General features: G+C 49.4%; 1 protein-coding gene across 3 annotated transcripts in view; it reads right to left on the bottom strand.

Annotated features, from left to right (window-relative positions):
- Positions 1–468: 468 nt before the first annotated feature.
- Positions 469–25,271, bottom strand: part of LOC118207980 (SLIT-ROBO Rho GTPase-activating protein 2-like) — a 46,479-nt gene continuing 21,676 nt past the window's right edge. Inside the window, exons 3-23 of one of the 3 annotated variants that reach the window (XM_035382210.1) lie at positions 18,313–18,505; positions 17,887–18,049; positions 16,991–17,053; positions 15,806–15,985; positions 14,988–15,116; positions 14,182–14,403; positions 12,309–12,410; positions 11,695–11,892; positions 10,406–10,490; positions 10,115–10,142; positions 9,589–9,619; positions 8,972–9,032; positions 8,056–8,133; positions 7,431–7,565; positions 6,846–6,951; positions 5,503–5,715; positions 3,891–3,955; positions 3,241–3,475; positions 2,517–2,669; positions 1,944–2,262; positions 469–1,413 (exon numbers count right to left, since the gene is read on the bottom strand). In XM_035382210.1, coding sequence (XP_035238101.1) covers positions 925–1,413; positions 1,944–2,262; positions 2,517–2,669; positions 3,241–3,475; positions 3,891–3,955; positions 5,503–5,715; positions 6,846–6,951; positions 7,431–7,565; positions 8,056–8,133; positions 8,972–9,032; positions 9,589–9,619; positions 10,115–10,142; positions 10,406–10,490; positions 11,695–11,892; positions 12,309–12,410; positions 14,182–14,403; positions 14,988–15,116; positions 15,806–15,985; positions 16,991–17,053; positions 17,887–18,049; positions 18,313–18,505 — 3,248 coding nt within the window. In that variant the 3' untranslated portion in view covers positions 469–924. The remainder of the gene's footprint in view (positions 1,414–1,943; positions 2,263–2,516; positions 2,670–3,240; positions 3,476–3,890; positions 3,956–5,502; positions 5,716–6,845; positions 6,952–7,430; positions 7,566–8,055; positions 8,134–8,971; positions 9,033–9,588; positions 9,620–10,114; positions 10,143–10,405; positions 10,491–11,694; positions 11,893–12,308; positions 12,411–14,181; positions 14,404–14,987; positions 15,117–15,805; positions 15,986–16,990; positions 17,054–17,886; positions 18,050–18,312; positions 18,506–25,271) is intronic. The other 2 variants (XM_035382211.1, XM_035382212.1) reach the window with 2 other exon arrangements.

Below are 25,271 nucleotides of genomic sequence, written 5' to 3'. Positions count from 1 at the left end.
GAAACAGTACTTGAGGCATGCTCCCGATGTCTTGCTCGTACAGGGCTTATGATTCCACCACACGGTTGATCTGAGAGAGAGAGGCCTGCTGAACAGAAGCCAGCGCTCCCCGCGGCCGTGACGCCGGCTGGCTTTCATCCCCCCCCGAACAGCGCAGAGGAAACGGCCCGTTTCACTTCCCCTTCCTGTGAGAGGGGCGGACTGCACGCATCACACCTGCGCCGAAGCCAGACTGACCGCACCTGAGCCCAGCTCGGCGTGATCCGCCCCCTGTTCGATGGGGGGGGGGGGGGGGCAGAGAAGCTACATGTGTACTCCTGTCACCGCCTTGCTTCTGTAGCTGTAGACATGGGGGGACTGTATGATTTAGTCATTGAGGCTTCAAATTTGGCACTTCTGAAACATGAGTCCACAGATAAGAGCATAAATTCCCTTTTGAGTGACATCCCCCCCCCTCCTCCCCTCTCCCCCCCCCTCCCCCCACACCCTTTCCCTCCCTAAGTCCTCCCTGTCCCTGATGTCTGGTTTCAGGTCTATTCACACACGCCCAGCCTCTTTAGAAGCAGGTCCATTCTGTCTCCCCCTCACAAGCCCCAGCCGTTTCCACGGCGACATTCACAGGATCCTTACAGCGTTGCCCCGGAGACTGGAGTCGCAAGCGTTCATTTCCCAGTGTTCCGAGGAAGCGCCATTCCAGGAAGTATGGCCTGGTCTCGTCTCAGTGACATCTTGACAAGGCTGAGACTGTGTGTGTGCGTGTGTTTAATCACGAACACACTCACAAGCTCTTCACATCGATGGGAGTAAGAGATCAAGGACTTGTGTATCTGCCCGACTGCGCTTCTGCACAGTCCGCAGTCTGCTTTCAGATCCCTTTCAAAATAAAGAGGAAAACCAAAAAATAAGTGGAGGAGTTGTGGATGGTCACTGAAGGAGAGGGGACGGACAGGACTTGTCCGTGGGAGGGGTTGGGGGTGGGGGAGGTGGAGGAGGCGGAGGTGTAGGCGGGGTGGGGGTGGTGGGGGACCCCATACTGGGGCTGCCGGCTGAATGAGCCTTGGGAAAGAGCACGGGTTTGGGGCGGGTGGCAGGGGGGCGGGGCTCCCGATGTGAGGAGGTGGGGGAGGGGCAGGGGGCGGGGCCGTGGGTGGAGCTCTTCCCGGGGCGGAAGGTGCTGGTCACGTCGCTGACGGAGCTGGAGCTCCGCTGAAGGGCATGCTGGGAGGGGCCGCCCTCCTTCAGCAGGCGGGAGTGCAGGGGGCTGGCGGGCTCGGACGTGGGCCCCCGGGGGCCCGGACCCCCCTTCAGCTGCTCCAGGGTGTCCAGCACCACGTCCGGGGCGTGCTTGGCACTGCTCTGCCTCTCCAGCTCGCGAAGTTCGTTCAGAGCGGAGGTCATCGCCGCCTCGATGTCCTGCAGCCAATAAAAAGGCACTCAGAAAGGTCACAGGTCAGCCATGCCACTGCATGCAGCCATTACACATATAATTATGGCCTAACTAGACAGTCAGCCAAATCTTACTTTGGTAAACAGAAGCTTCCGGCACTATATTAGCTTATGAGAAGAATGCATTTACTTTAATGGAAGGGAGACAGTGATTCAGTGTTAAGAACACTGAGTGACCAGGGGTCGCCCAGAGGTCAGTCACAACTCTGTACACAACACACTCTGAAAGGTCAGAGGTCACCCATACATCTGTGCCCTTATGGTAGGTTTCATCAAGCAACCTTCTCTATTGGTTTGTTTGCAATGTTGCAAGTTCAGTTATCACCTAAATTTATATCTTGAAGCTTAAATTCCTGAAAGTAAACACTAACACTTGTAAAATGTTGGATTAGTTTTTACTCAATCCCTGCAGTACATAATGAGCAAGTAACAGAGTTGTTGATGGACAGGTAAAAAGCTCAGAATACCCAATGAAGGTGCGCCCTGCTACCACATACCTGGGAGCTGGGCTCCGTCTCCGTGGCGACTTCGGGCTCCTGCGGCCGGTGGTTGCTGAAGCTCTTGGAGCGCGCGGCGGGGGCCGCCTTGCGGAACTGCGGGCTCTCCACTTTGGTCTTGACGGACGTGTGGCGGGTGAGAGAGGTGAAGACGCTGTGGGCGCTGACGGGCCTCTTGTCGGTCACCTCTTTGGGGACCCCGCCCACCGGCATTGAGGTGGTCCTCAGGCCCGTGCTGGCCCCCGGGGACACTTCGGACGAGCCCTCGCTCTGGCGGTACGTCCGGCGAATGCTCCCGCACTCCGGCCACTTCCTCATTCTGAGGGGGGAGTGGATTGGAGCGGAGGATTAGGAATTTCATTAATAGCAGCTAACAACAGTCTTACTTCTTAAGGTTAGCCAGGTAGATAGTGTTACTAACACTAATAACTGACATTAAGGTTAGCCAGGTAGATGTTAATAACAATAACAGTCTTACTTGATAAGGTTAGCCAGATAGATATTGTTAGTAACACTAATAACTGACATTAAGGTTAGCCAGGTAGGTATTAATAACACTAATAATAGTCTTACTTGTTAAGGTTGGCCAAGTAGATATCGGCTACATGACCACCAGTAGGGGAGCTCACGCTCCCCCTAGTGGACACTTTCTCCTCAAGGTGTGAGGAGTCACACGCTCCATCGACATCAGTCCTGGGGCTCCGCCTCCCAGCCATACCCTCTTCTCTGAATCACAGTCAATCAGGGTCAGTGTGAGGCAGAGTGTAAGTACAACGACTACTCTTACTCCATTGAACAGCTGTGCCTGCACCTCAAAAGACTATGACCTCAGGGCATCTTTGTGACATCATGACTAGGACAGCATCACCCCTACACAAATTCTAGACAGAATATGTACACTGTATTTGCACAATACCTGATAGGAGCCGACAGTTTTAAAATCAAGTATTTATTGCGTACATGAGCAGAAGGCTCGTATTTGCTATGTAACTTACCAAAAGTAAGATCATTTTAGAAATAATTAACTGAGTGACTGGACTAATTAAAGCAACTAGCAGGGGTTAAAGCAAGAGCCAGGAGCAGTCTTAGTCTACACAGTTTAGGGAACATGTCTCTGTAAAATGGCTGCTGCTGAATGTCCCACAGATGGAGGCTACACCCTGGTGCAGGAGGGAAGCCCCGAAGCCCCTGACGCCCCCACTGTAAAGCACTTTGAAGTACTGGGATTTGTTCAATCAAAATATCAAAATGGCAGATTCATGCACACACAAAGCTGGGGGTGGGGGGGGGAACTTACGTGTCCTGGACCTTGACGTACTGGTGCGGGACCAGACCGTCCACACCGTTGTGACGCCCCTCCCACCAGTCGTCCGAGGCCCGGTGGAAGAGGAGCAGCGGCGCCCCCTTCTGGAAGGACAGCTCCCGGTTGCTGCGCCCCGAGTAGTCAAAGCGGGCCACCGCCTCGACGGGGTCCGAGTCCGAGAGCAGCAGGCGACCTGGATCAGCCGGGGACACGGGGGCGGGCGTCAGGGCTACGGCAGGACAGGCCCGGACTTTAAGGGGTTAAAGGCTCAACTGCAGATCCTCCCTTTGCCTGTACTGGACCTGGGTCTATTACAGTAGTTTATACCCTACACACGATAGTGGCTAAGAAGCTGTGCCTCTCCCTCAGGGGTTAATCACACTGATAATAAATCACTGATTTAGGGAGCAGCATCTGCAGTGTGTGAATACTACTTCCTTTTTTCAAAAGCAGGTGCTGGCCTTGCCAGTGTGCTACAGACTAAAGTATGTAACCCAGTGGTACAGCACATATCCAGCTGTACAAACAGATAAGTGTAAAGTCTGTGCAAGTCATACTGGATATAGGTATCTGAAGAACACATTCATAATGGTAATAAATAATAATCTAATAATCATGAGGACCCCCCCACCCCTTGCACTCACCTTCACTGCTGGTGTGAAGCTCTCTGACAGTTTCAGGAGTCGGTTCGTCCACAAGGGGGAGCTCACTGTGCAAACGAGAGGCAGAAGACAGGTTAGAGGCAGAGCTGCAGTAACAGCCACACACTTCTGTACTTCTACCCTGGACTGAGGGCGAATATCTGTGGTGCATGGATTTCAGGCTCACAATACAACTGACCCAAAGGGCTGGACTGCGGCTGAATTCTGTAAACAAATCTGCATAAATAGAAATGTATCAACACAGAATTTCCAGGGCAACGGGATACCGCAATGGGCACAGCTAGACTATCCAATCAGGGAAGGTTTGCTAAGAGACACAACAATCTTCAAAAAACTGACCATACTTCCTGTTCTACTCAGAACTGTGTGCGAATTGAGCCTGCCATTTAATCACCTCGATCAAAACTTGAAAGGCTTTCATTTAACAAAAAAGAAAGAGGAACAATCCAGTTTTTCTGAGCAGAAGAACACTTCATAAAGTAAAAGATTATGGTTACTAATTATCTTGCCTGAAGATGAGGGAACAGAGATGCCTTTTGGGGCCTAATTTACAGAGAGATACGCAGAGCTTCCTGTGTTACTTGGTGGAGGAACACCAGCAGCTATGGAATATTCCAAAATGGAATTATGTAAAAAAATAACAGCCTTTGCGTTGGGCCCAATCAGCCCTATTCTGACACAGGGGAGCCTTTGATCTGGAGGGGGGGTTCACTCCAGCCTTTAAAACACGCCCGGGGCTCCTCCATGACTTAACCTCCCCCCCTGCGGGGTTCAGACAGCTCTCCCTAAATCAGCACCGCCCCCCAGTGTAGCTGCACCGGAGGGGGGGGTGGGTGGGGTGGAGAGGAAAAACAGAAAAACAGAGGGAGAAAGGAAGACAGGGCGAGAGAGAGAAAGAGAAATAGACAGAAAGCAAAAGAGAGAGAAACAGAAAGAAAGAAAGAAAGAAAGAAAGAAAGAAAGAAAGAGAAGGATGGTGACTGGACACCCCTTCTATCTCTCTCCGTAGATGTGAAAAAATCTTGCCTGGCCGGGTTCAGAAAGGGGCTTAACAGGGTGCAGTCTGCTTTCATTCCACGGCTCCATTTTAACAACTCAACTGTTAACAATTTCCTGGAGCACCTGCAACAACTGACAAACCCCCGGAGGCTCAGGCGACGGATCTGTAAGTGGCGTTATTGGACTCCCGTTATTCACAGATGTGCGCGTGTGCCCGGTTCATCTGCAGCATTACAGTACATCATAGCTGCTCTCTGAAGAAAGGAAATTAAGGAACCATAATCTTATTAGCTAGCGATTACCCTTTAGCACACGCATCCAGCTGCAGCCCTCTGTACAAATTCTCGACAATTTGGCTAAATGGTAAATCCAGGGCATGTTTTTGGTTAGGCATGTTCTTCTAAAGACCTGCCTGTATGGGCTGCCCAATGAAAAACATTTACTTTTCTTTTTTACAGAGAGCCAATCACACGCAGTTTCAGTAATGAAAATACTGGGAGTCTCCAGGAAAGTTCTGGAAATACCTCGCAGACACCGAGTCAGCAGGAGCGGAAAAAAAAGGTTTAACAGACGGCCCTCTGTGCGTCTCACCCACCCGTAGTCCTCGGGGTCGTACAGGGGCCCCTGCAGGTCGCGGGGCCCGGGGAAGATGTGGTGGTGGTGGATGATGATGGTCTTGATGAGCTCGTTGACGTGGGCCTGGCAGGAGACCTGGTCCTGGCCCTCGGGGACCGACATGAGGGTGGGGCCGAAGCAGATGGCCAGGTTATAGGGGTCCATCATGTTCTCCTCACTGTACTGGGACAGGCTGCGGACAAAGCAAGCATACACACACACACATCAAAACATGCACGTGCGCACATAAGCACACACAATTACCTCATACACACATGTGAGGCTCTGTGTGCACACACACAAACATGTGACAATTAGCAATCTGCACGCATTGTTTTGTGCCTTTCAATGCACTGAAAGTCAACGTCAACAATGCACAACGCAGCCCAGCAAACACACACACATACCCAAACACACGCACCCATGCACGCACGCACTCACACACACACACACACTCACACACACACACACACACACACACACACACACACACGCACACAAGTCAGAGGAGTCTGTTACTCTGTTAACATAAGGCAGTCTTGCTCAGAAACACTCAGTAAACAGAAGCAGTCCTGCACTCAGAAACCCCCCCTCAGCCCCCCCAGGTCAAATTAAACACACATGCCACAAATGGACTTGGATCCTGCAGCAAAGCCGTTCGCTGCCCCAGCCTCCAGGCTGTAATTTAAGACCGTGCGTAAGTCTCTCTGAAATATCAGGACATCCGCAAACTTTCAGGGACCTAGAAACCTAAAAAAACAGGATGTGTGAGGCAGTGCTGAAATTACGCCAGCAGTGCCCTTCACACAACCCAGCCGACCAGCCTGATTCCAGCCCCCCTGCCTCCACCATCTGCCCCCCCCCCCAGCTCATCCAGAAAGCTGCAGCTGACCTGCAGCCTCCCAAAGCATTCTCACACCACCCCGCTTCACACCTCCCTCCACCGGGTATCTGCTGCGGCTCGCACCGCATTCAAAATCCTGCTCTGGCCTACCTTCACAAGATCATCAAGCCTTACAGACCAGCTAAACCCCACTGTGGCTCCTCCCCCTCCTAGTGCCAGCATTTTCAGGTGATGCTGCCTTTATCTATGCTTAAGGTGGGGAATTAAGTTTCACTGTTCAAAATTAAAGAGGCAACTCCAAATGTTTGAGATGGACCGATAAAAAAGGAAGCAATGTTTGGGACTGGTTAAGTGCAGAGTGAGGTACTGACTGGTAGCACGGCGCATGCTTTACTCACTGGTTGGATGGTGTGTGTGGGACTCACTGGGTCTACAAAGCATGCAGCAATCAATAGCTGTATGGTGAGTGTGGTACTCACTGGTTGAGGAAAGCGAACAGGTATCTCATGACGACCAGGGTGTTGCTGGGCAGTGGTAGCAGAACTTTGTGGATGTGGGCCGCTCGCTCTTGAAGGCTGTCCATAGCTAGAGCCGGTAGGAGAGAAAGGAGAGAACCATCAGTCTGGTGAACATACCGAGCTGTGGGAGAACAGCGCTACACAATCATTATGACTCATATTGACACAACAATCACCTCTGAGTGAGCTACACAGCTCACATTTACACAATCATATGCAAATAAGCTACAAGCCTCATATTTATACAATAATCATCTGTGAGTGAGCTACAAGCCTCGTATTTACACAACAATCACCTGTGAGTGAGCTATACAGCTCACATTTACACAATCATATGTGAATAAGCTATAAGCCTTGTATTTACACAATAACCATCCATGAGTAAACTGTATTCCTCACATTTACATACATTTTCACAACAATCCTAATAACTGTTATAATAATAAAGAGGAAGAAAGGAGGAAGAACAAGAGTAAGAAAAAGACAGTGTCAGAGGAGAGGCCTTGGTGTTTAAACATCTGTTCAATCATCTGCACAGAAACTCACAGACACAGGAAATGAGATCATGGAAGACTTCCTTCGGGAAGAGGGCATGGTCCAGACCCCGGAAGTAAAGTTTCAGGACGCCTGCAATGGAGTCCATCTCGTGGTCATTTGGGTCCCTGGACAGGGGGTCTTCACCTGCGGAGGGAACAGCCAGATAAGGGTTTCAGGAAAGTGAGCTGCATGTGGAGGAGTAGATTGCCAAAGTGACACTACACAGCAGAAATCTTCAACCAATACAAAAATATGTTGGAATCAGTCAGCTTCATTAATTCAAATTATTCAGGTTGGGTGACAGACCCTAAAAAAAGAGAAATGTTCATTTCAGGAGCACCCCATCCACTTGTGCATGAAAGGAATGGGAGAGAAAGCTAGCAGTCCCAAAAATAATTTCAGAGAAAAAGCTACTTTTAATTTACAAATGATCATAATACATCAAATACTCTTAATACGTCATGCTCTGAGGTCAGTCCTTCTGTCTAAGATGCTATTTCATAAAACACGAGAGCAACAACAGCCATCAGACACAGATCCCCCATGCAGTGCTTTGTGGTAGAAATTATCGACCACCACATGAAGACAATGTATTTTTGCCTGGCCTGACACAAAAACGAACTAACATGCTCACCCCTTTCGAAGGCATTTTTGATGTCGTTGACTTCCACCTGCGAGCCGGACACTCTGAAGATCCCCTCGTGCCGTAGACCTGAGGAAACACAACGGGCACGCGTGTAAAAACACAACGGACACGCGTGTAAAAACACAACGGACACGCGTGTAAAAACACAACGGACACGCGTGTAAAAACACAACGGACACGCGTGTAAAAGCACAACGGGCACGCGTGTAAAAACACAACGGACACGCGTGTAAAAGCACGCGGGAGCCTGAAGACCATATGGGACCGCTGACAGGCCTATTCTGCGCACACGGTACAAATTGTGTTTATGCACATACGCCACATGCACAGCAGCATGCTACACAGATTTATGAATAAATAAACACCACAGCCACAGCTTTTAGAGAGCGGGAAACACTTAGTAGTCACTGCAAGGTCAAAAGGTCAGCTGTGCATAATCGACTGGAGAGTGAAGGCAGGATGTTTTGGTCCAGGGCACTGCAGCCCTGGTTCTGGAGAGCCGCAGGGTCTGCTGGGTCTGTTTGCACCTTAAATTCAGCAGCAGTTCAGATCCAAAGATCCAGATGAGGTCAGTTAACATTAATCAAACGCCCTGACTGGTACATTAAGAACTGGGTGACAAAAAAACCACACTAGTCACAGTCTCCTGTTCAAAACCATGAATCCTGAATATTCCTATTCAGGTGTAGAGGGAGAATCTGACGACGAACAGAAGCAAACTAGACACTTGTATTTTAACGTTCCAATGACTATCCATCTGTAAAAACTGAGCAGACATTAAGAGGAAGAGGGAAAGCGGTCAGGAACAATGCAAGGCACCGAAGACAAATGAAGAGAGCATGTCAGTGTGGGTGAAACCACCACTGCAGAAGGGGCGGGGCTGAGGCAGGGGGCGGGTCCTCACCATGGCGATTGATGAAGCGGATGCAGCTCTCCACCACCAGAGGGATGGCCCGGCCACGATCCTGCACAGGCAACAGCAGCCAATGAAGAGCACGTCATGGGCTACGTTTCATATAATGCAATGCAATGCAATTTTATTTCCACAGTACGTTTTACAGAGACACTGTCACAATGGCACAAAGACATTTCTGGTAAACAGGAAATATGGAAACTGGTGAACCCCCAAAAATTTGAAAGCAAAGGTAACAAAACAAAAAAAAAGCTCCCCAGCAGCAGAAAAAACACTGAGTAGAAGCAGAAAATCTTTAATTACTTTAAAAACAGTAGGACTGGTCACAGGAGAGGAGAAAAAACAGGTAATTTAATCATCGCCAGTTTAAGGGACTGAATAAATATCCTGTTCCATCTCTGCTGGTTTATTTACTTAACCTTCACAGCACTCTGAAGGGGCCACTGGGTTAAAGAACCTGGGGGAAACTTGCATGCACATACAATATACACAGACACAGACACACACACACTATACACATACACACACACATTATACACACACTATAAATACATACACTATACACATACATGCACACGCACACACACACACACTCACACAGAAATTACCTGCTTCCGGGCAGCAGAGTTCCTCCTGGCACTGATTGGGAGGAAACAGAGAGTGAAATAAAGTCTTTCATCATGCTACGTTACTAGGCTGTCGCCATTTTATAAATCTAAGTAATTTAAACATGCTAAGGGCCTCCCTACAACACACTGCACATATACTGTACTAGTACAGATGATGCTCCACAAATATAACAGATTTTATTACACAACGATGAAAACCTTTCATCCATTATACAAAGATAACAAAACCCCTGCCATCTTAAGTTCTACTTACTAATATCTAAGATTGTAAATAATATACCCAAAAGGGTGTGTGTATGTGTGTGTGTGCATGCGCACGTGCAAGACGGTGTGTGCTCATGCACTCATGTGTGGGCATGTATTTGCATTTGCAAATAGTGTGTGTGTCTGCATATCCACATGTGTGTGAATGTTTATGTTGGAGTGAGCAAATATGAGGCAAACAAGAGTGTACTTGTGTGAAGACGTGTGTGTGTGTGTCATACTACAGCATTTCCACACCTACCTGGCAATGCAGCACTCTGTCTTCTGACCTAAAGAGTGGAGGGGAGAGAGAAAATGGGGATGAATAAAGAACAGGTGAGTGATGGAGAGGTGAAAGAACAGTTTTAGGGGTGAGAGTTTTAGATAGATCAGGGGTGTACTCCTTAATATTTGAGTATTTGAGGGGTGAGATAGTTTTAGATAGATATCCACATGTCGTAGTAGTTATTCATACGTAGTAGTAGTAGTAGTAGTAGTAGAAGGAGCCCCGCCCCCACCACCCCTCGGCCACGCCTCCTATCACATGACTCACCCTCTCCCAGGGATTTGTGGATGAGCTCGTGTTTGGCCTGCAGCTTGGTGATCAGGTTCCTCCCCTCCAGAAACTCTTTCATTTTCTGCCATGGAAACAGCACGCTCAGACTCACAGCCATAACACCACAGCACGCTGACTGTGGCAAAGCCACCAAAAGGGCTGCAGGCTTGAATCCTGTTCCAGTGCACGGAGGGGCCCCACGGTCTGGTGCCGAATCCGGACCGTGCCGTTACTGGCTGACTGGCTGGCAGCCCCACCCAGGCGATGCACGATTGGCTCTAACGCCACACAGGGAAGGGAAGGGAAGGGAAGGGAAGGGCTCAGGCAGCCATTATTAAGCATCTCATTGTGTACCAGCAACCCCTACAGGCCCATCAGGCACCCGTGGGTCAGCTTCGGAGGAGAACTACTCTGCACTCTGCACTCTGCACTCTGCACTCTGCACTCTGCACTCTGCACTCTGCACTCTGCACTCTGCACTCTGCACTCTGCACTCTGCACTCTGCACTCTGCACTCTGCACTCTGCACTCTGCACTCTGCACTCTGCACTCTCCCGAATCGATTGAGGAGGCCGCAGCAAGGCATGCTGATAAGACAATGTGGATTCTAAACTGGGGAGAAAAGTGGGGAAAAGCATAGAAAGATAAAAAAATAAATAATAATAAGATAACCTACTGCCTGTGGTCTCACTGTCCAAGCAAGAATCTAAACTGAAAATAATTCATTATAATCTAACCGTCCTTTGAAGGTTTTGGGAAGCACTGACTGAGAATGGGGATGCCTCACTACGCAAGTAGAAAAAGGCCAAAAACCTCTTTGAAAAAAGCATCAGGGCCAAAAGCCTGCACAGCAAGAGTAATAAGCATAGCAGCTTTGATCCATAATGCGCTTTAATACTCTAATGATGAGAATATTAAAAGCTAAAAAAAGCTGTGAAACGTGTGGAATTAGATCATGCCTAAAGGCCCTCTGCTTAAGCAGCCAGCCAGCGCCTCTGTTAACACCCTGAATACAAAAGGGGGAACTTGTCATTCATACGCATTATTGAGGTTTTCCTTTTATAGCTCATCATTTCAAGCTATGTTTTTCGCTAACTCTAACTGTAATTGGGCCCTTACTTTCCTCTGGGGAGAGATATGACATCACAAACATCACACATGGAGGACGGGTAGTCGGGGAGACTTTAGCTGCCCTATAGGAGGGCTTCCTTTAAGCCACTCCTCCTCTCTCTCCCGCTCCCCCCCTCCCCTCCCCAGGTGAACTATGACTCCCTCCCCTCTGGTACCGTGAAGTAGAACTGCTCGGTCTCCTGCTGGTTGGCCCTCCTCTTGGCCAGGCTGGGCTTGCTCATGAAGGACTCGGAGGCGATGGACTTGACGGAGTCCATGGAGCCCCCGTGGTGGAAGCACTCTGTCACGTCGTAGTCCTCCACGCTCACCATGTCCTGGATGGTCAGCAGCGTGGCCTCCATCGTCTTCTTCACCTGTCGCATGACCAAGCCCATCATTCAAAAAATGATGTCCAAAAAAACACTGTTTGTGTGTGTGAGTGTTGGTGTGTATGAGAGCAGAGGGTGCGTGTAAAAGTGCAAGAGGGCTACAGTACGTGTGAGAGCAGCGTGTGTTTAAGGTACGTGTGTAAGAGCCGAAGGTAGAAGGTGAGTGCATTGGAGTGAGACAAAGGGGTGTGTAAGAGACTTCACTGCCTATGAAGTGTGTTTGAGTGAGATAAAGGTATGTGTAAGTGTATGTAGACTGGTGGAGTGAGATAAAGGTGTGTGTAAGTGTATGTAGACTGGTGGAGTGAGAGAAAGGTGTGTGTTCCAGTGCATGTAGTGTGTTATAGAGTGAGAGAAAGGTGTGTGTTGGAGTGCGTTACAGAGTGAGAAAGTGCTCTGACCTCCTCGTTCTCGATGTTCAGGGTGGAAAGGCGAGTTTGTAGCTGCTGGCTCCTCTGGATCAGGTCTGCCTGCAAGGGAGGCTGAGAATATATCTGTGACACCTGGGAGAGAGGAAGGGAGGAGAAGAGGGGTAGAGAGAGAGAGAGAGAGAGAGAGAGAGAGAGAGAGAGCAGGCATGTGATTGACAAAGGAAGAAAAAGCTTAAAAATATAGAGAGCACAGTGCAGCAGGACAATCCCCCCACCCCCACACAACTCCACACTTTTCAGCAATCTACAAGCAGGGATTACAAACACCTGAATACCTGTAAAAGCTCAGGTGAAAAGCCTAATGGAGCTGCTGATTCGGATAACCCGACTTGTGATCCTATGTTCGACTCAACAACAGGGTTAACAGCAAATAACGTTGCTGTCCCCCCCCCCCCCCCCCCACAAAAAAAAACAAAAAACATTACATTATTAATGTGGGTCACAATTTCAGGTCAGAAAATCTGGGATTCCAGATTAATTGGGAAAAATTCCATCCCTGAGAGAGAAAGCGTGAGAAGAGTAAACACCCTTCTAAGCCTCGTGCCTCATACCAGGAAGTGGAGCCTGCAGACCCTCACTCAGGCGTTAATCACACTCAGGGAGCTAACAGGCCCATAAACGCCCTGCGCGCTTGGGGCCGGTGTGGTCAGCCTCGGACAGGAAATGGTCTGCAGCTGAAACATGTGTGACTGTATGACTGCAGACTCACGGGCTGGTGATCAAAGCTGAGATACGGACACGGGCTCTCATTCTGAACCCTCTCTCCAATCCTGCCCCCTGGTTTTAGGGGCTTTCTCAGTGTGGGGGGGGGGGGGAGTGGGGAGTAGTTTGGGGGAGGAGAGACACGGACACGGGCTCTCATTTTGAACCCTCTCTCCAATCCTGCCCCCTGGTTTTAGGGGCTTTCTCAGTGTGGGGGGGGGGGAGTAGGGAGTAGTTTGGGGGAGGAGAGACACGGACACGGGCTCTCATTCTGAACCCTCTCTCCAATCCTGCCCCCTGGTTTTAGGGGCTTTCTCAGTGTGGGGGGGGGGGGGGGGGAGTAGGGAGTAGTTTGGGGGAGGAGAGACACGGACACGGGCTCTCATTTTGAACCCTCTCTCCAATCCTGCCCCCTGGTTTTAGGGGCTTTCTCAGTGTGGGGGGGGGGGGGGGGGGGGGGGAGTAGTTTGGGGGAGGAGGGCGTGGGTCACTGACACACACTGGCATTCAGCTAGAATGATTGTGTTGGTGCAAGCAGACATGATAGCCTTTCAACTGAAGTCAAAACACTCCAGCAACACAACTACAGCAGATTACATACGTGGCTTCTTTTTCTGACAGGAAATTCAATCAATTCCTGTATTATTTATAGATTTTTCTAATAGATTTTTTTCCAATTTACTGGCAGACACTCTCATCCAGGATAATTTACAGACCAGGGTTATGTCATCACTCCACACAGCTCAACAGGCAATAACATTGACTGTATGAAACACACAGTTACTGTCCACGGTTCACAGCCTCGAAATGGCTTCACTGTGTGTGACCAATGAGCAAAGACGAGGGGTGGGGGTTGGGGGTGGGGGGGGGTAATTGCTTCAGGGAGGAAGAAGCATGGTTTTGCTGTGATATTAGGGGGTGTGGCTTTTGATGTGTGTGTGTACAGAGGACGTGTCATTGTAAAAGCCTTGGGGGTGGGGGGGGGGGTGTTGAGACAGGGCACTACATGAGGCAAGGCAGGGCATTAACAAGGTCGAAGGTGTCTGAAGGGTTGGATTATGCATTTGGCCACATTAGACTACACCTGGGCCCAACCCCCCCAGGGCTACCCAGAATCCTCTACACCCGCGGCATGACTGACCGTGTCGCCCATGTGGGGCTGGAACTCGAAGCGCATGGGGGGGCAGAAGACGTTGTTGTAGGACTCCATCAGTCGCTGCTTGTCGCCGGTGGCCTCCAGGCTATCCGCGGCGTTCTCGATGGTCTCCAGACCGCTGTGCTTGGACGTCTCCACGTTGTACTCTGCCGACAGGTAGGTACGGACGGCCCTGTTCAGGCTGGCGTGGTAACCCAGGTCACAGCACTGAGGAAGAGGGGGGGGGGGCAGATGTGTGCTTAACTGAGGTTCTGACTCATTGTGGTCATTAAAGATCCCATAGCGCTCACCCCGTGCAGTGTGGAGATTCCCTAGTGACCTGGCTATGCTTCTGACCCAACTACTTTTAATCTGACCTCCTCATCAGCCCCTTTAACTATAAAGCACTTTGGGACACAAATATATTGCATTACTATTGATCTGTATGAACTGTGCATTCATCACATCAATGTTAGGACAGCGTCAACTGCACTTATCAGCAGTAGCGTGGTTCTCTGACCCCACGGCAAAATACTGAAATCTCATGCCATTAGTTCATAACTTAAAAACACCACAACAAAAAAATAGTTATGCCAAACGACAACCTACATTTGAATTAGATTGATTACGCAGGCTGAGCCGGTGATTGGAAGCAAAAAGCGTTTTTTTGTAAGACACGAACGGCAGACCGTTTGCTCTTAAAACATGCAGCACGGGTCTCATAATGACGACAGGTGTGAAACTGGGGCGAAAAGGGCAGAGAGAAACACACGCTGCAGGCAGAGCAGCAGGCGTTCGCGGGCTGCACTCACATCGATGAGGTCGGACAGGTCGTGGATGTAGTACTTGAACACGCAGCAGTTGGTTGCCTCCAGAGCCAGAAGGTATTCGTTCCTGGCCTTGATGGCTTTCAACCTGTTCTCTGTGTACTTGGCCTGCCGCTGAGGGGGAGGGAGAGAGAGAGAGAGAGAGGGGATGAGGGGAGAGAGAGAAGATGAGGGGAGAGAGAGATGAATGGAAAGAGGAAGTGAGAGGATGGAGGGAGACAAAGAAAGAGGTTGCAAGGAGGGGGAGAGACAGAGATAGAGTGTATTGAGGAAAAGAGATGGAAAGAGAGTGAAAGTGAGACAGAGGGAGGGAGAGAAAGACAAGGAAGAGTACAAATGTAAAGATATCAAAGAAAAGAGGGATCTGTAAAATAAGGAGTGACCAGCACTGATAGTGCAGAGAGTTTGGCCAGAGCTACAGCCCTTGTTTTCACAGTGCTGCCATTGGCACTTACGGAGGGAAACGGAATCATATTTGGAATGTTTTTCCTCTTGGGGTGAAATAAACGGAGGAGACAGACTAGAAAATTGCTTCACTGCAGTACGGCTCATGTGGATCCCTCAGCTTTAGGCCCATAAACATCCCATCTTCAATGGTCCCCAGGCAAGAGGGGCCCCACCCACACATCGCAGGAGTTCTAGAACATTCCGCGCTTATCCAGAGCATTAATATATTAGCAGTAATAAAATATCAGAATTGTCTTTTCATCTAACAAGACGATGACTGACGGCTCACTGTAGCTCCACCCATTTTGGGGCACTCACCCCCCCCCCCCCCCCCCCCCCAGAGAACGCTATCGAACCTTCTCTTTCATCTTCTCCATCTTCTTGACGGAGCTGCGGCGGACGTGCCTCTCCTCCACCCGCACGCCGGCCAGGGAGTCCGGGGAGCGGCTCATCTTCTCGCCCTGCTTCTCCGCCTCCTTCAGCTTGCTCTCCGCGCTGATGCTGTCCGTGTTGTACATGTGGTAGGCCTTCATCACCTGGGGAAGAGGGACACGACAGGATCAGCCCTCCTCCTCCTCTGCAGCAGCCTAACCCCCCCCCCCCCCGCCCCCCCCGCACGGCAGACTGCAGGTGGCTCCTGCAGAAGCTCAGAGATTTAGGAGCTCAGGCGGCTCAGTGCTCAACGCACCCTCAGGGACAGTGGAATAAAACTGAGGTGCCAGACTGCACCCCGGGCCCCACAATTCAATCACCCAGCTGTCTCTGAGGCCTGGAAACGGTTACCAATTTACTGTTCTTATTATATGCTTTATATTTCTCATTTTATGACGCTCTTAAATCTTAGCGCTATTTACTGTGGCAGCGAGTGGGAATGACCCTAGCAAATCCTATAACGGTACACTCTGCCAATCATAAAGCACTGCAGAACTGAGAAACAACAGCCACATAGCAACAAACAGACTGCAAGCCAGCAGGCCACCAGAGATGCAGACAGCACTCCAGGTGCGTAGCAGTTTGTGCCACTCCGGGTCTTAGAAGAAGCAGATTAAGGTTCTGACAATTGGTTCACTGGGTTGGTTTCTAGTAAAGCTGCCATGGTTTCACCTAAATTGGTAGAAAACTGAAAACCTGCTATCTTCAGTAATCTTCTACATCTCAGAATTGATCTGGAGAATAGTCCACTCTGACAAGCCACCAAACAGCTAACGCAAAGGGCTTTCGCACATGCACGCATGCACACACAGTGCAGAGCATTTAAATGCAGGAAACACGCAGAATCTACTTCCGCTCCACTAAAGCAGAGTGCTGAGAAAAGCCATAAAAATAGAACATTAACTGAGGATTAGGGGCGTGGGGGGGGGGGGGGTCTCGGCTGTACCATAATAATCAGAAATTAAAGATAACCGGGACCAGGACTGGGACCACTTTCTTGAAGATACAGCCGCTTCAGGGCTCCCACACTGTCACAAATGACCTTTGACCTCTCCAACAAGGACACATGACTCTGCCTCTGCCCTTGCTCACACAAAAAGGTAGGTTACCGTGTACAGCTCGTTCAAAACTTTCAGCAGATCCTCCTGAAGCTGCAGGCCCATCTCTTTACTCTGGGGAGAGAGGGATAGAGAGAGAGAGGGAGAGAGGGAGGGAGAGAGAGAGGGCACAATTCAGTGACAGAAACCATAAAAAGAGAGCAGTTCATTCAGTGAAGCAAATCAGACTCATGGGTATAACGGAATACCCGCTGAGCCCGCTCCCCTGGCCACTGCACTGGGCACTCTGAGGAGGAGGAGGAGGAGGAGGAGGAGGAGGGGGACACTGCAGATAAAGGAAGCTGCTGTCTCGGTGAGAAATAAAGAAGAGGAGATGTGCACCAGCATGCCTGATCCCACCCCCCTCCGCCACCCCCCACCCCCACCCCCACCCCCACCGTTCTCCCATCCATCACAGTAACACTGCACCCGTAGGCCACAGCGCAATAAAGCTACCGGCACACTTTCACAGGGGTTTCTGCCCACTGCGAGTGTGTGTGTGTGTGTGCATGTGTGTGTGTGTGTGTAGCACAGTGTGGAGTTTACTGCAGCTTAATGTATAGTAAAATGTATTTAATGCAGTGTGGCGTAATTAAATTCAGTGTAATGTCATTTCATACAGTCTAATGTAGTTTAATGCAATGTAATATGGTGTAATGCAGAGTAATGTAGTTTAATGCAGTGTAACGTAGTTTAATGCAGTGTAATGCCGTGTAATGCAGTGTAACGTAGTTTAATGCAGTGTAATGCCATGTAATGCAGTGTAACGTAGTTTAATGCAGTGTAATTCCGTGTAATGCAGCGTAATGTAGTTTAATGCAGTGTAATGTCATTTAATACAGTGCCATGCAGTGTAATGTACTTTAACGCATTTTAACACAGTGTAATGCAGTGCAATAGGGCGTTACCTTCTTAAAGAGGCGTCCTGAGTCGTCGCTGACCTGCGTGAAGCGGGGGATGATGTTGTTGAGGTAGAGGTCGCTGAGGGTAGCGTGGTCTCGCCCCTCCCTCTTCACCTGGCTCAGCAGAAGGTTCCAGCAGTTCACTGGGGAGAGAACCCCCTGCTCCTTCCTGCACAAACACCAGACACCAGCATCACAGCACTGAACACACTGAACCTAACCCCACCCTCACCTGCAGTAGTGGTAACCCCGATCTGGCTCACCTGTACTGGTGTTGCTTGGTAACCCCGCCCTGTCTCACCTGTACTGGTGTTGCTTTGTAACCCTGCCCTGTCTCACCTGTACTGGTGTTTCCTGGTAACTCAGCCCTGGCTCACTTGTACTGGTAGCTCACCTGTACTGGTGTTGCTTGGTAAGCCCGCCCTGGCTCACCTGTACTGGTGGTCCTTGGTGCTGCGCATCTTGGAGAGGAACCTCTCGGCGAGTTTCTCCAGGTTGCGGGAGTACTCGGTCTCGATCTCAGCCTTCTTTCGGAAGAAGTCCTGCAGGTCCTGGAGAAGCTGAGCTCGCAGCTCGCACTGCTGATCCAAGCACTTCAGCTGCTCAGCCAACTGCGCACGGATCTCTGCCAGAGAGAACACCCCAGAATCAGCACAACGTCAATACCGATATGAACAATATTCATCAATGAAGTCCCATAATTACTATCAGCAGCAGTAGTACTAGTTGTAGCAGTCGTATTACTAGCGGTATTAGCAGTGTTATTATTACTATTATTTTCATTAGTAACAGTAGTAGTAGTAACTTATTAGCATGAACTGATTATTATTATCATCATTAATAAGAATAATTAACTATGCATTTCATATACAAGCAAAAGAGAAATGGCAAATGACTGGCAAGCTAAATAAGAGCACTGCAGAAAATGAAAGGGACTCCACACACTTCACTGACTGCAGATAAGGCAGCAGTCATAAAGAGAGGTGATGTGCCAAAAAACCACACAGGGCAATTCACTGGACATTTCACTGGACAATAGCTTTTCACTGAAGATTTAAAATAGGATACAGTGCACAATGCTGCCCTGCCAAGGGAAAGGAGTATAATTAAATTACAAATGTCATTCTCTTTCTGTTCCTCCTCACAGTCTCTCTCAGTGATGCCCCCCCCCCCACCTCCAAATTAATATACTCCGCTGAATATCGCCATCTCCTGTTAAATAATAACTTCAAGATTATCTTGGCTTAAGGGATATTACAACTCGCGCAGCACATTCTGGGAGATATCGATAAACCATATTCTCAACCGCAGGGCTGTGTCAGCAGTCTGCGAACTCCGGCGCAGTCCCGCTAGAGCGAGGGGCCCGCACGACGTTCCCTTAACGACGCTACGGAGCGAAACGCAAGGGGCGCGAGAACGAAACGAATAACACGCTGCTTACTCTCTCTGTGGGGACAGTGCAGTATTAAAGCCGGCTCGCCCTGGTCTGAGATCACAGTGGGTCGCTAAAAGCAGCGTGCGTCTGGGCAGGCTAATGAGAGTTTAGGCTAATCAATTCAGAGCTCATAGAGCGCTCTCTGAATTACAAGCACCGTGCATGTGCATGCATACGTGCGCGCGCTCACACACACTGAAACACACAGGGAAACGCACGCACACCCACGTCCTTCGTTACTGGTCCCCTGCAGCTCCTAAAGTAGAGCTGGTCATTCTCAGTAGGCACAGCGAGTCACACACATTGGTGCCTGGAAACCGAGGTGAACGGCATACATCAAACCAGGATTTCTTGTGGCCAGACGACGCATCCGGCACAGCATTAAGCCTGTCCCTGAGTGCACCAGCAAGGCCGGGTCGCTCCACAAACCAAAGCCACCTGAGCCCGGGATCAGAAGTAGGGCAGAGCGGCTTCAGAGCTGCAGCGGCTTACAGACCTGCGTCCAGGGCTAAATATACGGGCTCACGTGCACTGTGGCACCCTTTAGCTGAGCCGCTAGAGGTGAGCCGAACGCGTGATGGAAAGGGATGCTACGTCAAGCCACCGCGCACCTTGCCAAATCCCGGCCCACCATCTTAACACAGCGTGTGACGCTCACCCAGATTTCCTGCGCTGACCAAACCCTCCTTACGGCTAATTACTGGGTGCAGACGGAAGTATATTATTAATGTAAACGTATCTGGGACATCAGGTTGCATATTAAGAGCAGTGGCTGCGATAGAAACAGCTTCTGTCTGAACTGAAGGCATTTGCATTCCACTATATTCTGTGATCCTTTGGGTTATTTTTAGCATGTCATGAGCTCATGAATCCCTGATGAATGAATATTAAGTTGTGTTTGTCAGCTTTGATCCTCCTACACACGAATATACTTTCAAATGCCGAAATTCTAGAGATACTCCCCTTCCTTTTCATGCTGTACTCGATCCTGTTCAGCTCTTTCCATTTTTCCTGTCGCTAACTTTCACCCTTTTTAATGCCTTTTTCTCTTCAGCAGTGACAGCAAGTTTCAGAACAGATCCAGTGTCTCTCCAGACAGACAGAAGACTGCAGAACTGGGCCTTGGGACTGGGGAAAATGTAGCAGGATATTCTCACTTCCTGAAAGAGCGAGTAACCATGACTGTCACAGATCAACACACACTCTGCCCAGGGCTGGTGAGAGGGTCTTATTCTCAACATACATCAACCAATCAAACCCAGGGCCATTAGTCATGTGATGCAGACACACAGGGCCACAGCAAACATGAGCAGACTGTAAAAACAGACTGCTCACATAGACAGGACATGTACACACATGCACTCGCAAACATCAAACTGTTTTAATATCAGGAGTTTTCTGTGCCATGAATAAATAATCTTAATAGAAGAATATATGTCTGATTATTCAGTAGTTTGACCACTTACTGAGGAGCCAGATTAATATTGCAGAATACAAATGTACAGAAAAGCACAGAGAACAGACAATGGCACAGCAACATTTTTAGGAACTGCAAGGATTAAAAATTCATGAGATTTCTTTGAGTTTTTGGGTTCAAAACAAGAAGTCGGGTACTTCCTTCTGTGTGGGCTGATGGGAATCAGGAACAGGAAGTAAGTGGGGCCAATGTGGCATCAAGAGGGTAGGGTCAAGATGTGGTGCCAAGAGGGCATGCGAAGAGACAGAGAGAGACAGAGAGGATGAATGGAAAGACAGAGAGGACGGACGAGAAAGAGAAGATGGATGGAAAGAGTGAGAGGATGAGGAAGATAAAGAGGCGGACTTTTATGTCCCTCTATTTAAATGCTGCAATACACGTTCTGAACGATATTTAAACAGCCTTACACCATTACAGCAGACACAGAGAGAGAAAAACATGACTGTCTTTCCATCCTTCTCAGTCAAGTCTGTGTTAAAGTTTTAAAGATCCAGGACCGGCTATAACTGGATGTTATGGTGGCAGAAGGATGGCTTCAGACGCTTTCCATTCACGAGGAGAAGCTTAATGCCTCTCAGGTTTTAATCTGTCGGTCTTCAAACGGGATCCTCTAACATACAGAGAAACCGCAGAAGTCCACACTGGCAGAATTAATTCTCCATGACGGACGCATTCGGTGGCGGTGGGAAGAGAAAGCAAAGGGGAGGAGGAAGGGGAGGGCAGGCTGCTTTACGGTCCGAATGGATGGATTCAGACGAGGGGGGGGGGGGGGTTGGGGTGGTGGCGGTGGCAGCAGCCCGTATCAACCTCAAACTGCGCGCTGTAAAATCTCCCTCCGCCTCCAGCCTCCGCCTGCACGCGCAACGGAATCGCCGTGCCGACGGGACGGAGCCCCGGGGACCGGCGAGGCTCTGGCGCTGCGGCGGGAGGACTCCCCGCCGGAGCGGCTCTCTGGCGGCGAGCCGAAGCGCGCGGCGCAGCCCTGCACCTGCGGCGGCGCGGCGCGTTCGCCCGCTGCGTCAGCACAACTCGGGCACTGCGGCGCCTGCGCCTCCCCCCCCCCTGCGCGCGAGGGGCGGGCGAGCGGAACCCACAGGGCCCAGCCCACTCACACGGCTCACAGGGGCGAGACAAACGCCCGAAAAATGACGGACTAATGAGAGAGTGAGAGTGTGTGTGAGAGAGAGAGAGAGAGAGAGAGAGAGAAAGAGGCAGAGAGAGAGGGGGAGGGGAGAGACAGAGAGAGAGAGAGAGAGAGGGAGGGAGCGAGAGAGAGAGGCAGAGCGAGAAGGAGAGAGACAGAGAGAGAGAGAGAGAGGGGAGTGAGAGAGAGCTGAAATAAAGACAAGTGAGCAGTTCCAGTCAGGGGGAGCTGCTGACATCAGAGAAAGCAGGCATGCCCAGAGAGGAAGGAGGAAGAGTGCCACGCCGACTAAAAGAACAGACAGAGACTTTACTACAACCCCCCCTCCCCACCCCCTGATTTCCATAATCAAAAGGCTTGGCATGGAAATACATCAAGTAGAAATTTGGAACGGGAAAAGAGAACGGTCCGACTGCTGCTCGATTCCGGTTCTGTCACTGGGGCAGGGAGGGGGAGCCCGAGGGAACAGCGAGATTTGGGCTCCAGATGAATGCTCCCAGCAGGGAGGTGTTGCAAGGTCATGCTCAAGCAATCAAAACGAGCTATTAATGAGACGATTAACACTTACAGCAACATCGTAGTCACTGCTAAAGTTTCTTAACAGGCAACAGAGCCTTGGATACAGTTTCCAGAATTTTCCATGGTGACAGATTCATTTCCTATGCAGGAAGTGTGTTTGTGTGTGTGTGTATGAGTGTGTGTGTGCGCGTGCAAGAATGGGTGCTGCAGGGGGCCTTTTTCTTACACTATTTTCTCTTGCATCCAGTTTGAGAAGAGGCCTGCATAAATCTTTTATTACAAGTTTATTGTATTGTTATTAAAACTTAAAGTTAAAAGGAATTCTGGTGGCTAGGATTTTCAATCATGTCAGTACTTCATTAATCACAGAGAATGCATGGAGGTGATGAGTGAATGAAGGCTCACACTGGTGAGTTTTTATTTTTTCTGTAGTAAATATTTTATCTATATGTTTATTTTATCTTTTTTGTGACATAATGCATTCTACTCTGTAAAACACATTTGCTGTCTCAGGTTCTCTCATGAAAAACCCAAAGGGAACCATCAGCCAGCTGCCGGATTGTGAAACGCTTGAGGTTTAGAGGCCGTCTGCGTCGAACCTGTTATTTATTCTGCAGATGCTCAGAGCCACGTACAATGCAACTGAAGGGGGGAGGCACGAAATGTCTGCCACAGACCACCAGGGGAACTGCCAAAGGATAGCCAAAATGGCAACCAAGCATCAAACTGAAAATTCAGTTATATTTGCAGCAATTAAATTTAAGCTCTGACTTTAACCTTTCAAATGGACTGGGTGGCTCATCTGGCTAAACCGCCAGGCTGCAGTATGGGGACACACCTCCTGGTCTGGGGCTAAATCCTAATCATACCAGAGTGGGCCATTAACAGCAGCTTTTTACCATACACTGCAAAACCCCAGAGCTAATTTTGCTCAAACGCTTTGAGGCAACAGACTGCCTTTAACTATTTCGGTATTCTGTTAAAGTAAGTATTTACTGGTCTTGAACACAGTCACTTTTTCCATTTTTTAAAAAGATGAGAGTACTGAATTTGTTTAGTTAGACTGGTGTTTACGTTTCACAATAAAGTGAGTCACAGGGCAGGAGTTTCAGTTGGAGGGACCATCGCCGTCTGGTCAGCTGGTGCCTGCAGTTAGCCTGTGGCAGATGCACATAGGGATGACTGTGGAGTGAGGAGCAGAGACCGGCAGCTGGACACCCCAAAACAAGATAAACGGGGCTTCAGATTAAGTTTAGGTTTATATCATTAAGGTTTAGTTTTAGAAAACAAAAAAAGTTGAACCCTGCAGTACATAAGGACTTCAGGTCGGAGGAAAGGATCCAATGACCTTCAAGGGCACCGCCAAGGTCACGACCCCCGCCCACCACGCACGGCTCCATCCCGCAGGGACACCCCTCCACTTCTGGCTGGCTGCAGTGACCTTTGCTTTGACTGCTTGCTGAGAGACTTCATGAGATCACAGTCACTGAGGCCTGGGCCCCGCAGTCCAATTCCCTATCCCACAGAAGCATTAATAATAAGGGAGCGCCGGGAGGGAAGGGATTATCTGCGGAATCATGCGGGTCGTTTAGCGGGCGGTATTCCGATGATGACTTTCAGGGTTTGATGAAAGAGACCGCTGCTCTGGAGGTGGGGCGGAAGGGGTTTGATTGACAGGGGGAAAACAGCTCCGATGACATCATCGCCTGACCAGTGACTGCTGAATGCGTGCCAGTTCAGTTTCTCTGGCCAGTGGCACTGTGCCACCCCAGAGGCCGGTGTTGCCATGGTGGAGAATGATGAACACGGAGCCCCACGCAGTCATCTGCTCCCTTCCCCATGACAGAAGATGGGGAATTAGTGCCACAGTGCTTAAGCAGGGCTCTACCATTGGGCTGTAGGCAACATAGCCTACTAGTCTCACCAGTCTCAAAACAAAGATGAAATCACAGCTAAAGGCTTCTGAATTGATGGGTGAGGTTGTGGCTATGAGACAGGTCTAGCAAAACAACCATGCATTCCAAGTTTAGAAAAAGGGAGAACAAGGATTATTGTTTTTTTTTTAAAGTCACCCTCAGTAATGGAGCATGTTAATGCTGAAGCTGCTTTGAAGCCCAAAGTCACAGCTCAGAAGAGCACAGGGGAGAGAGCGTAGTACTCTCTGTAGTGTACCGTGTAGTGCTTAGCACTGACCGTGTCATTTCCTGCTGTGAGGTCACTTGCTGCTCAGGAGAGGTCTACCGATCCACCCACACAGTTGGAGGTCACCATGTGTCTTGCATTGGTGTCCCCACTCCCTTTGGTGCACCTCAGTAAATATCAAGCACCACAATTCCTATAATTCCCATGATTCATCAGAAATCTCAAATGCCGTTTATTCCACACTGAAAATAAATTCCTCTAATAATGCCCTGGCAGCATTGCGAGATTCACTTAATTTGGATGAAAAGTCAAAAACGAGAAGTCATGCACTAGCTAGCTTGCCCAACCCCAATGAATTAAAACAGAAACCACCCTAGGGTTTTTAATATTATAACCTGAGGCAAAAAATTTGTTTTGATCAGAATGCCAAAACATTATTTGTGGCTTATTTCATCCTGCTGATCCCACGGTTTCATCCTGATTCTGTTACAAGCGTCATAATAAAATTATGAACAACATACACTTACAGTGTTATTATTGTGAGTTGGTACATTATGGCAAAAGCTGTTATTTTTATCAGAATGCAAGTGAATTAGTGTAAAACGCAGATTTTGAAATGACCTGCATTCCATGGGCTAGCGTGACCACTGATCTGGATAGCCTATTTCTCTAAA

This window comes from Anguilla anguilla, chromosome 11 (genome assembly GCF_013347855.1).
Source record: "Anguilla anguilla isolate fAngAng1 chromosome 11, fAngAng1.pri, whole genome shotgun sequence".
In the NCBI taxonomy this organism is placed as follows: Eukaryota; Metazoa; Chordata; class Actinopteri; order Anguilliformes; family Anguillidae; genus Anguilla; species Anguilla anguilla.
Note: the sequence above shows the minus strand (reverse complement) of the source record. Positions and strands in the feature narration are given on the sequence as shown.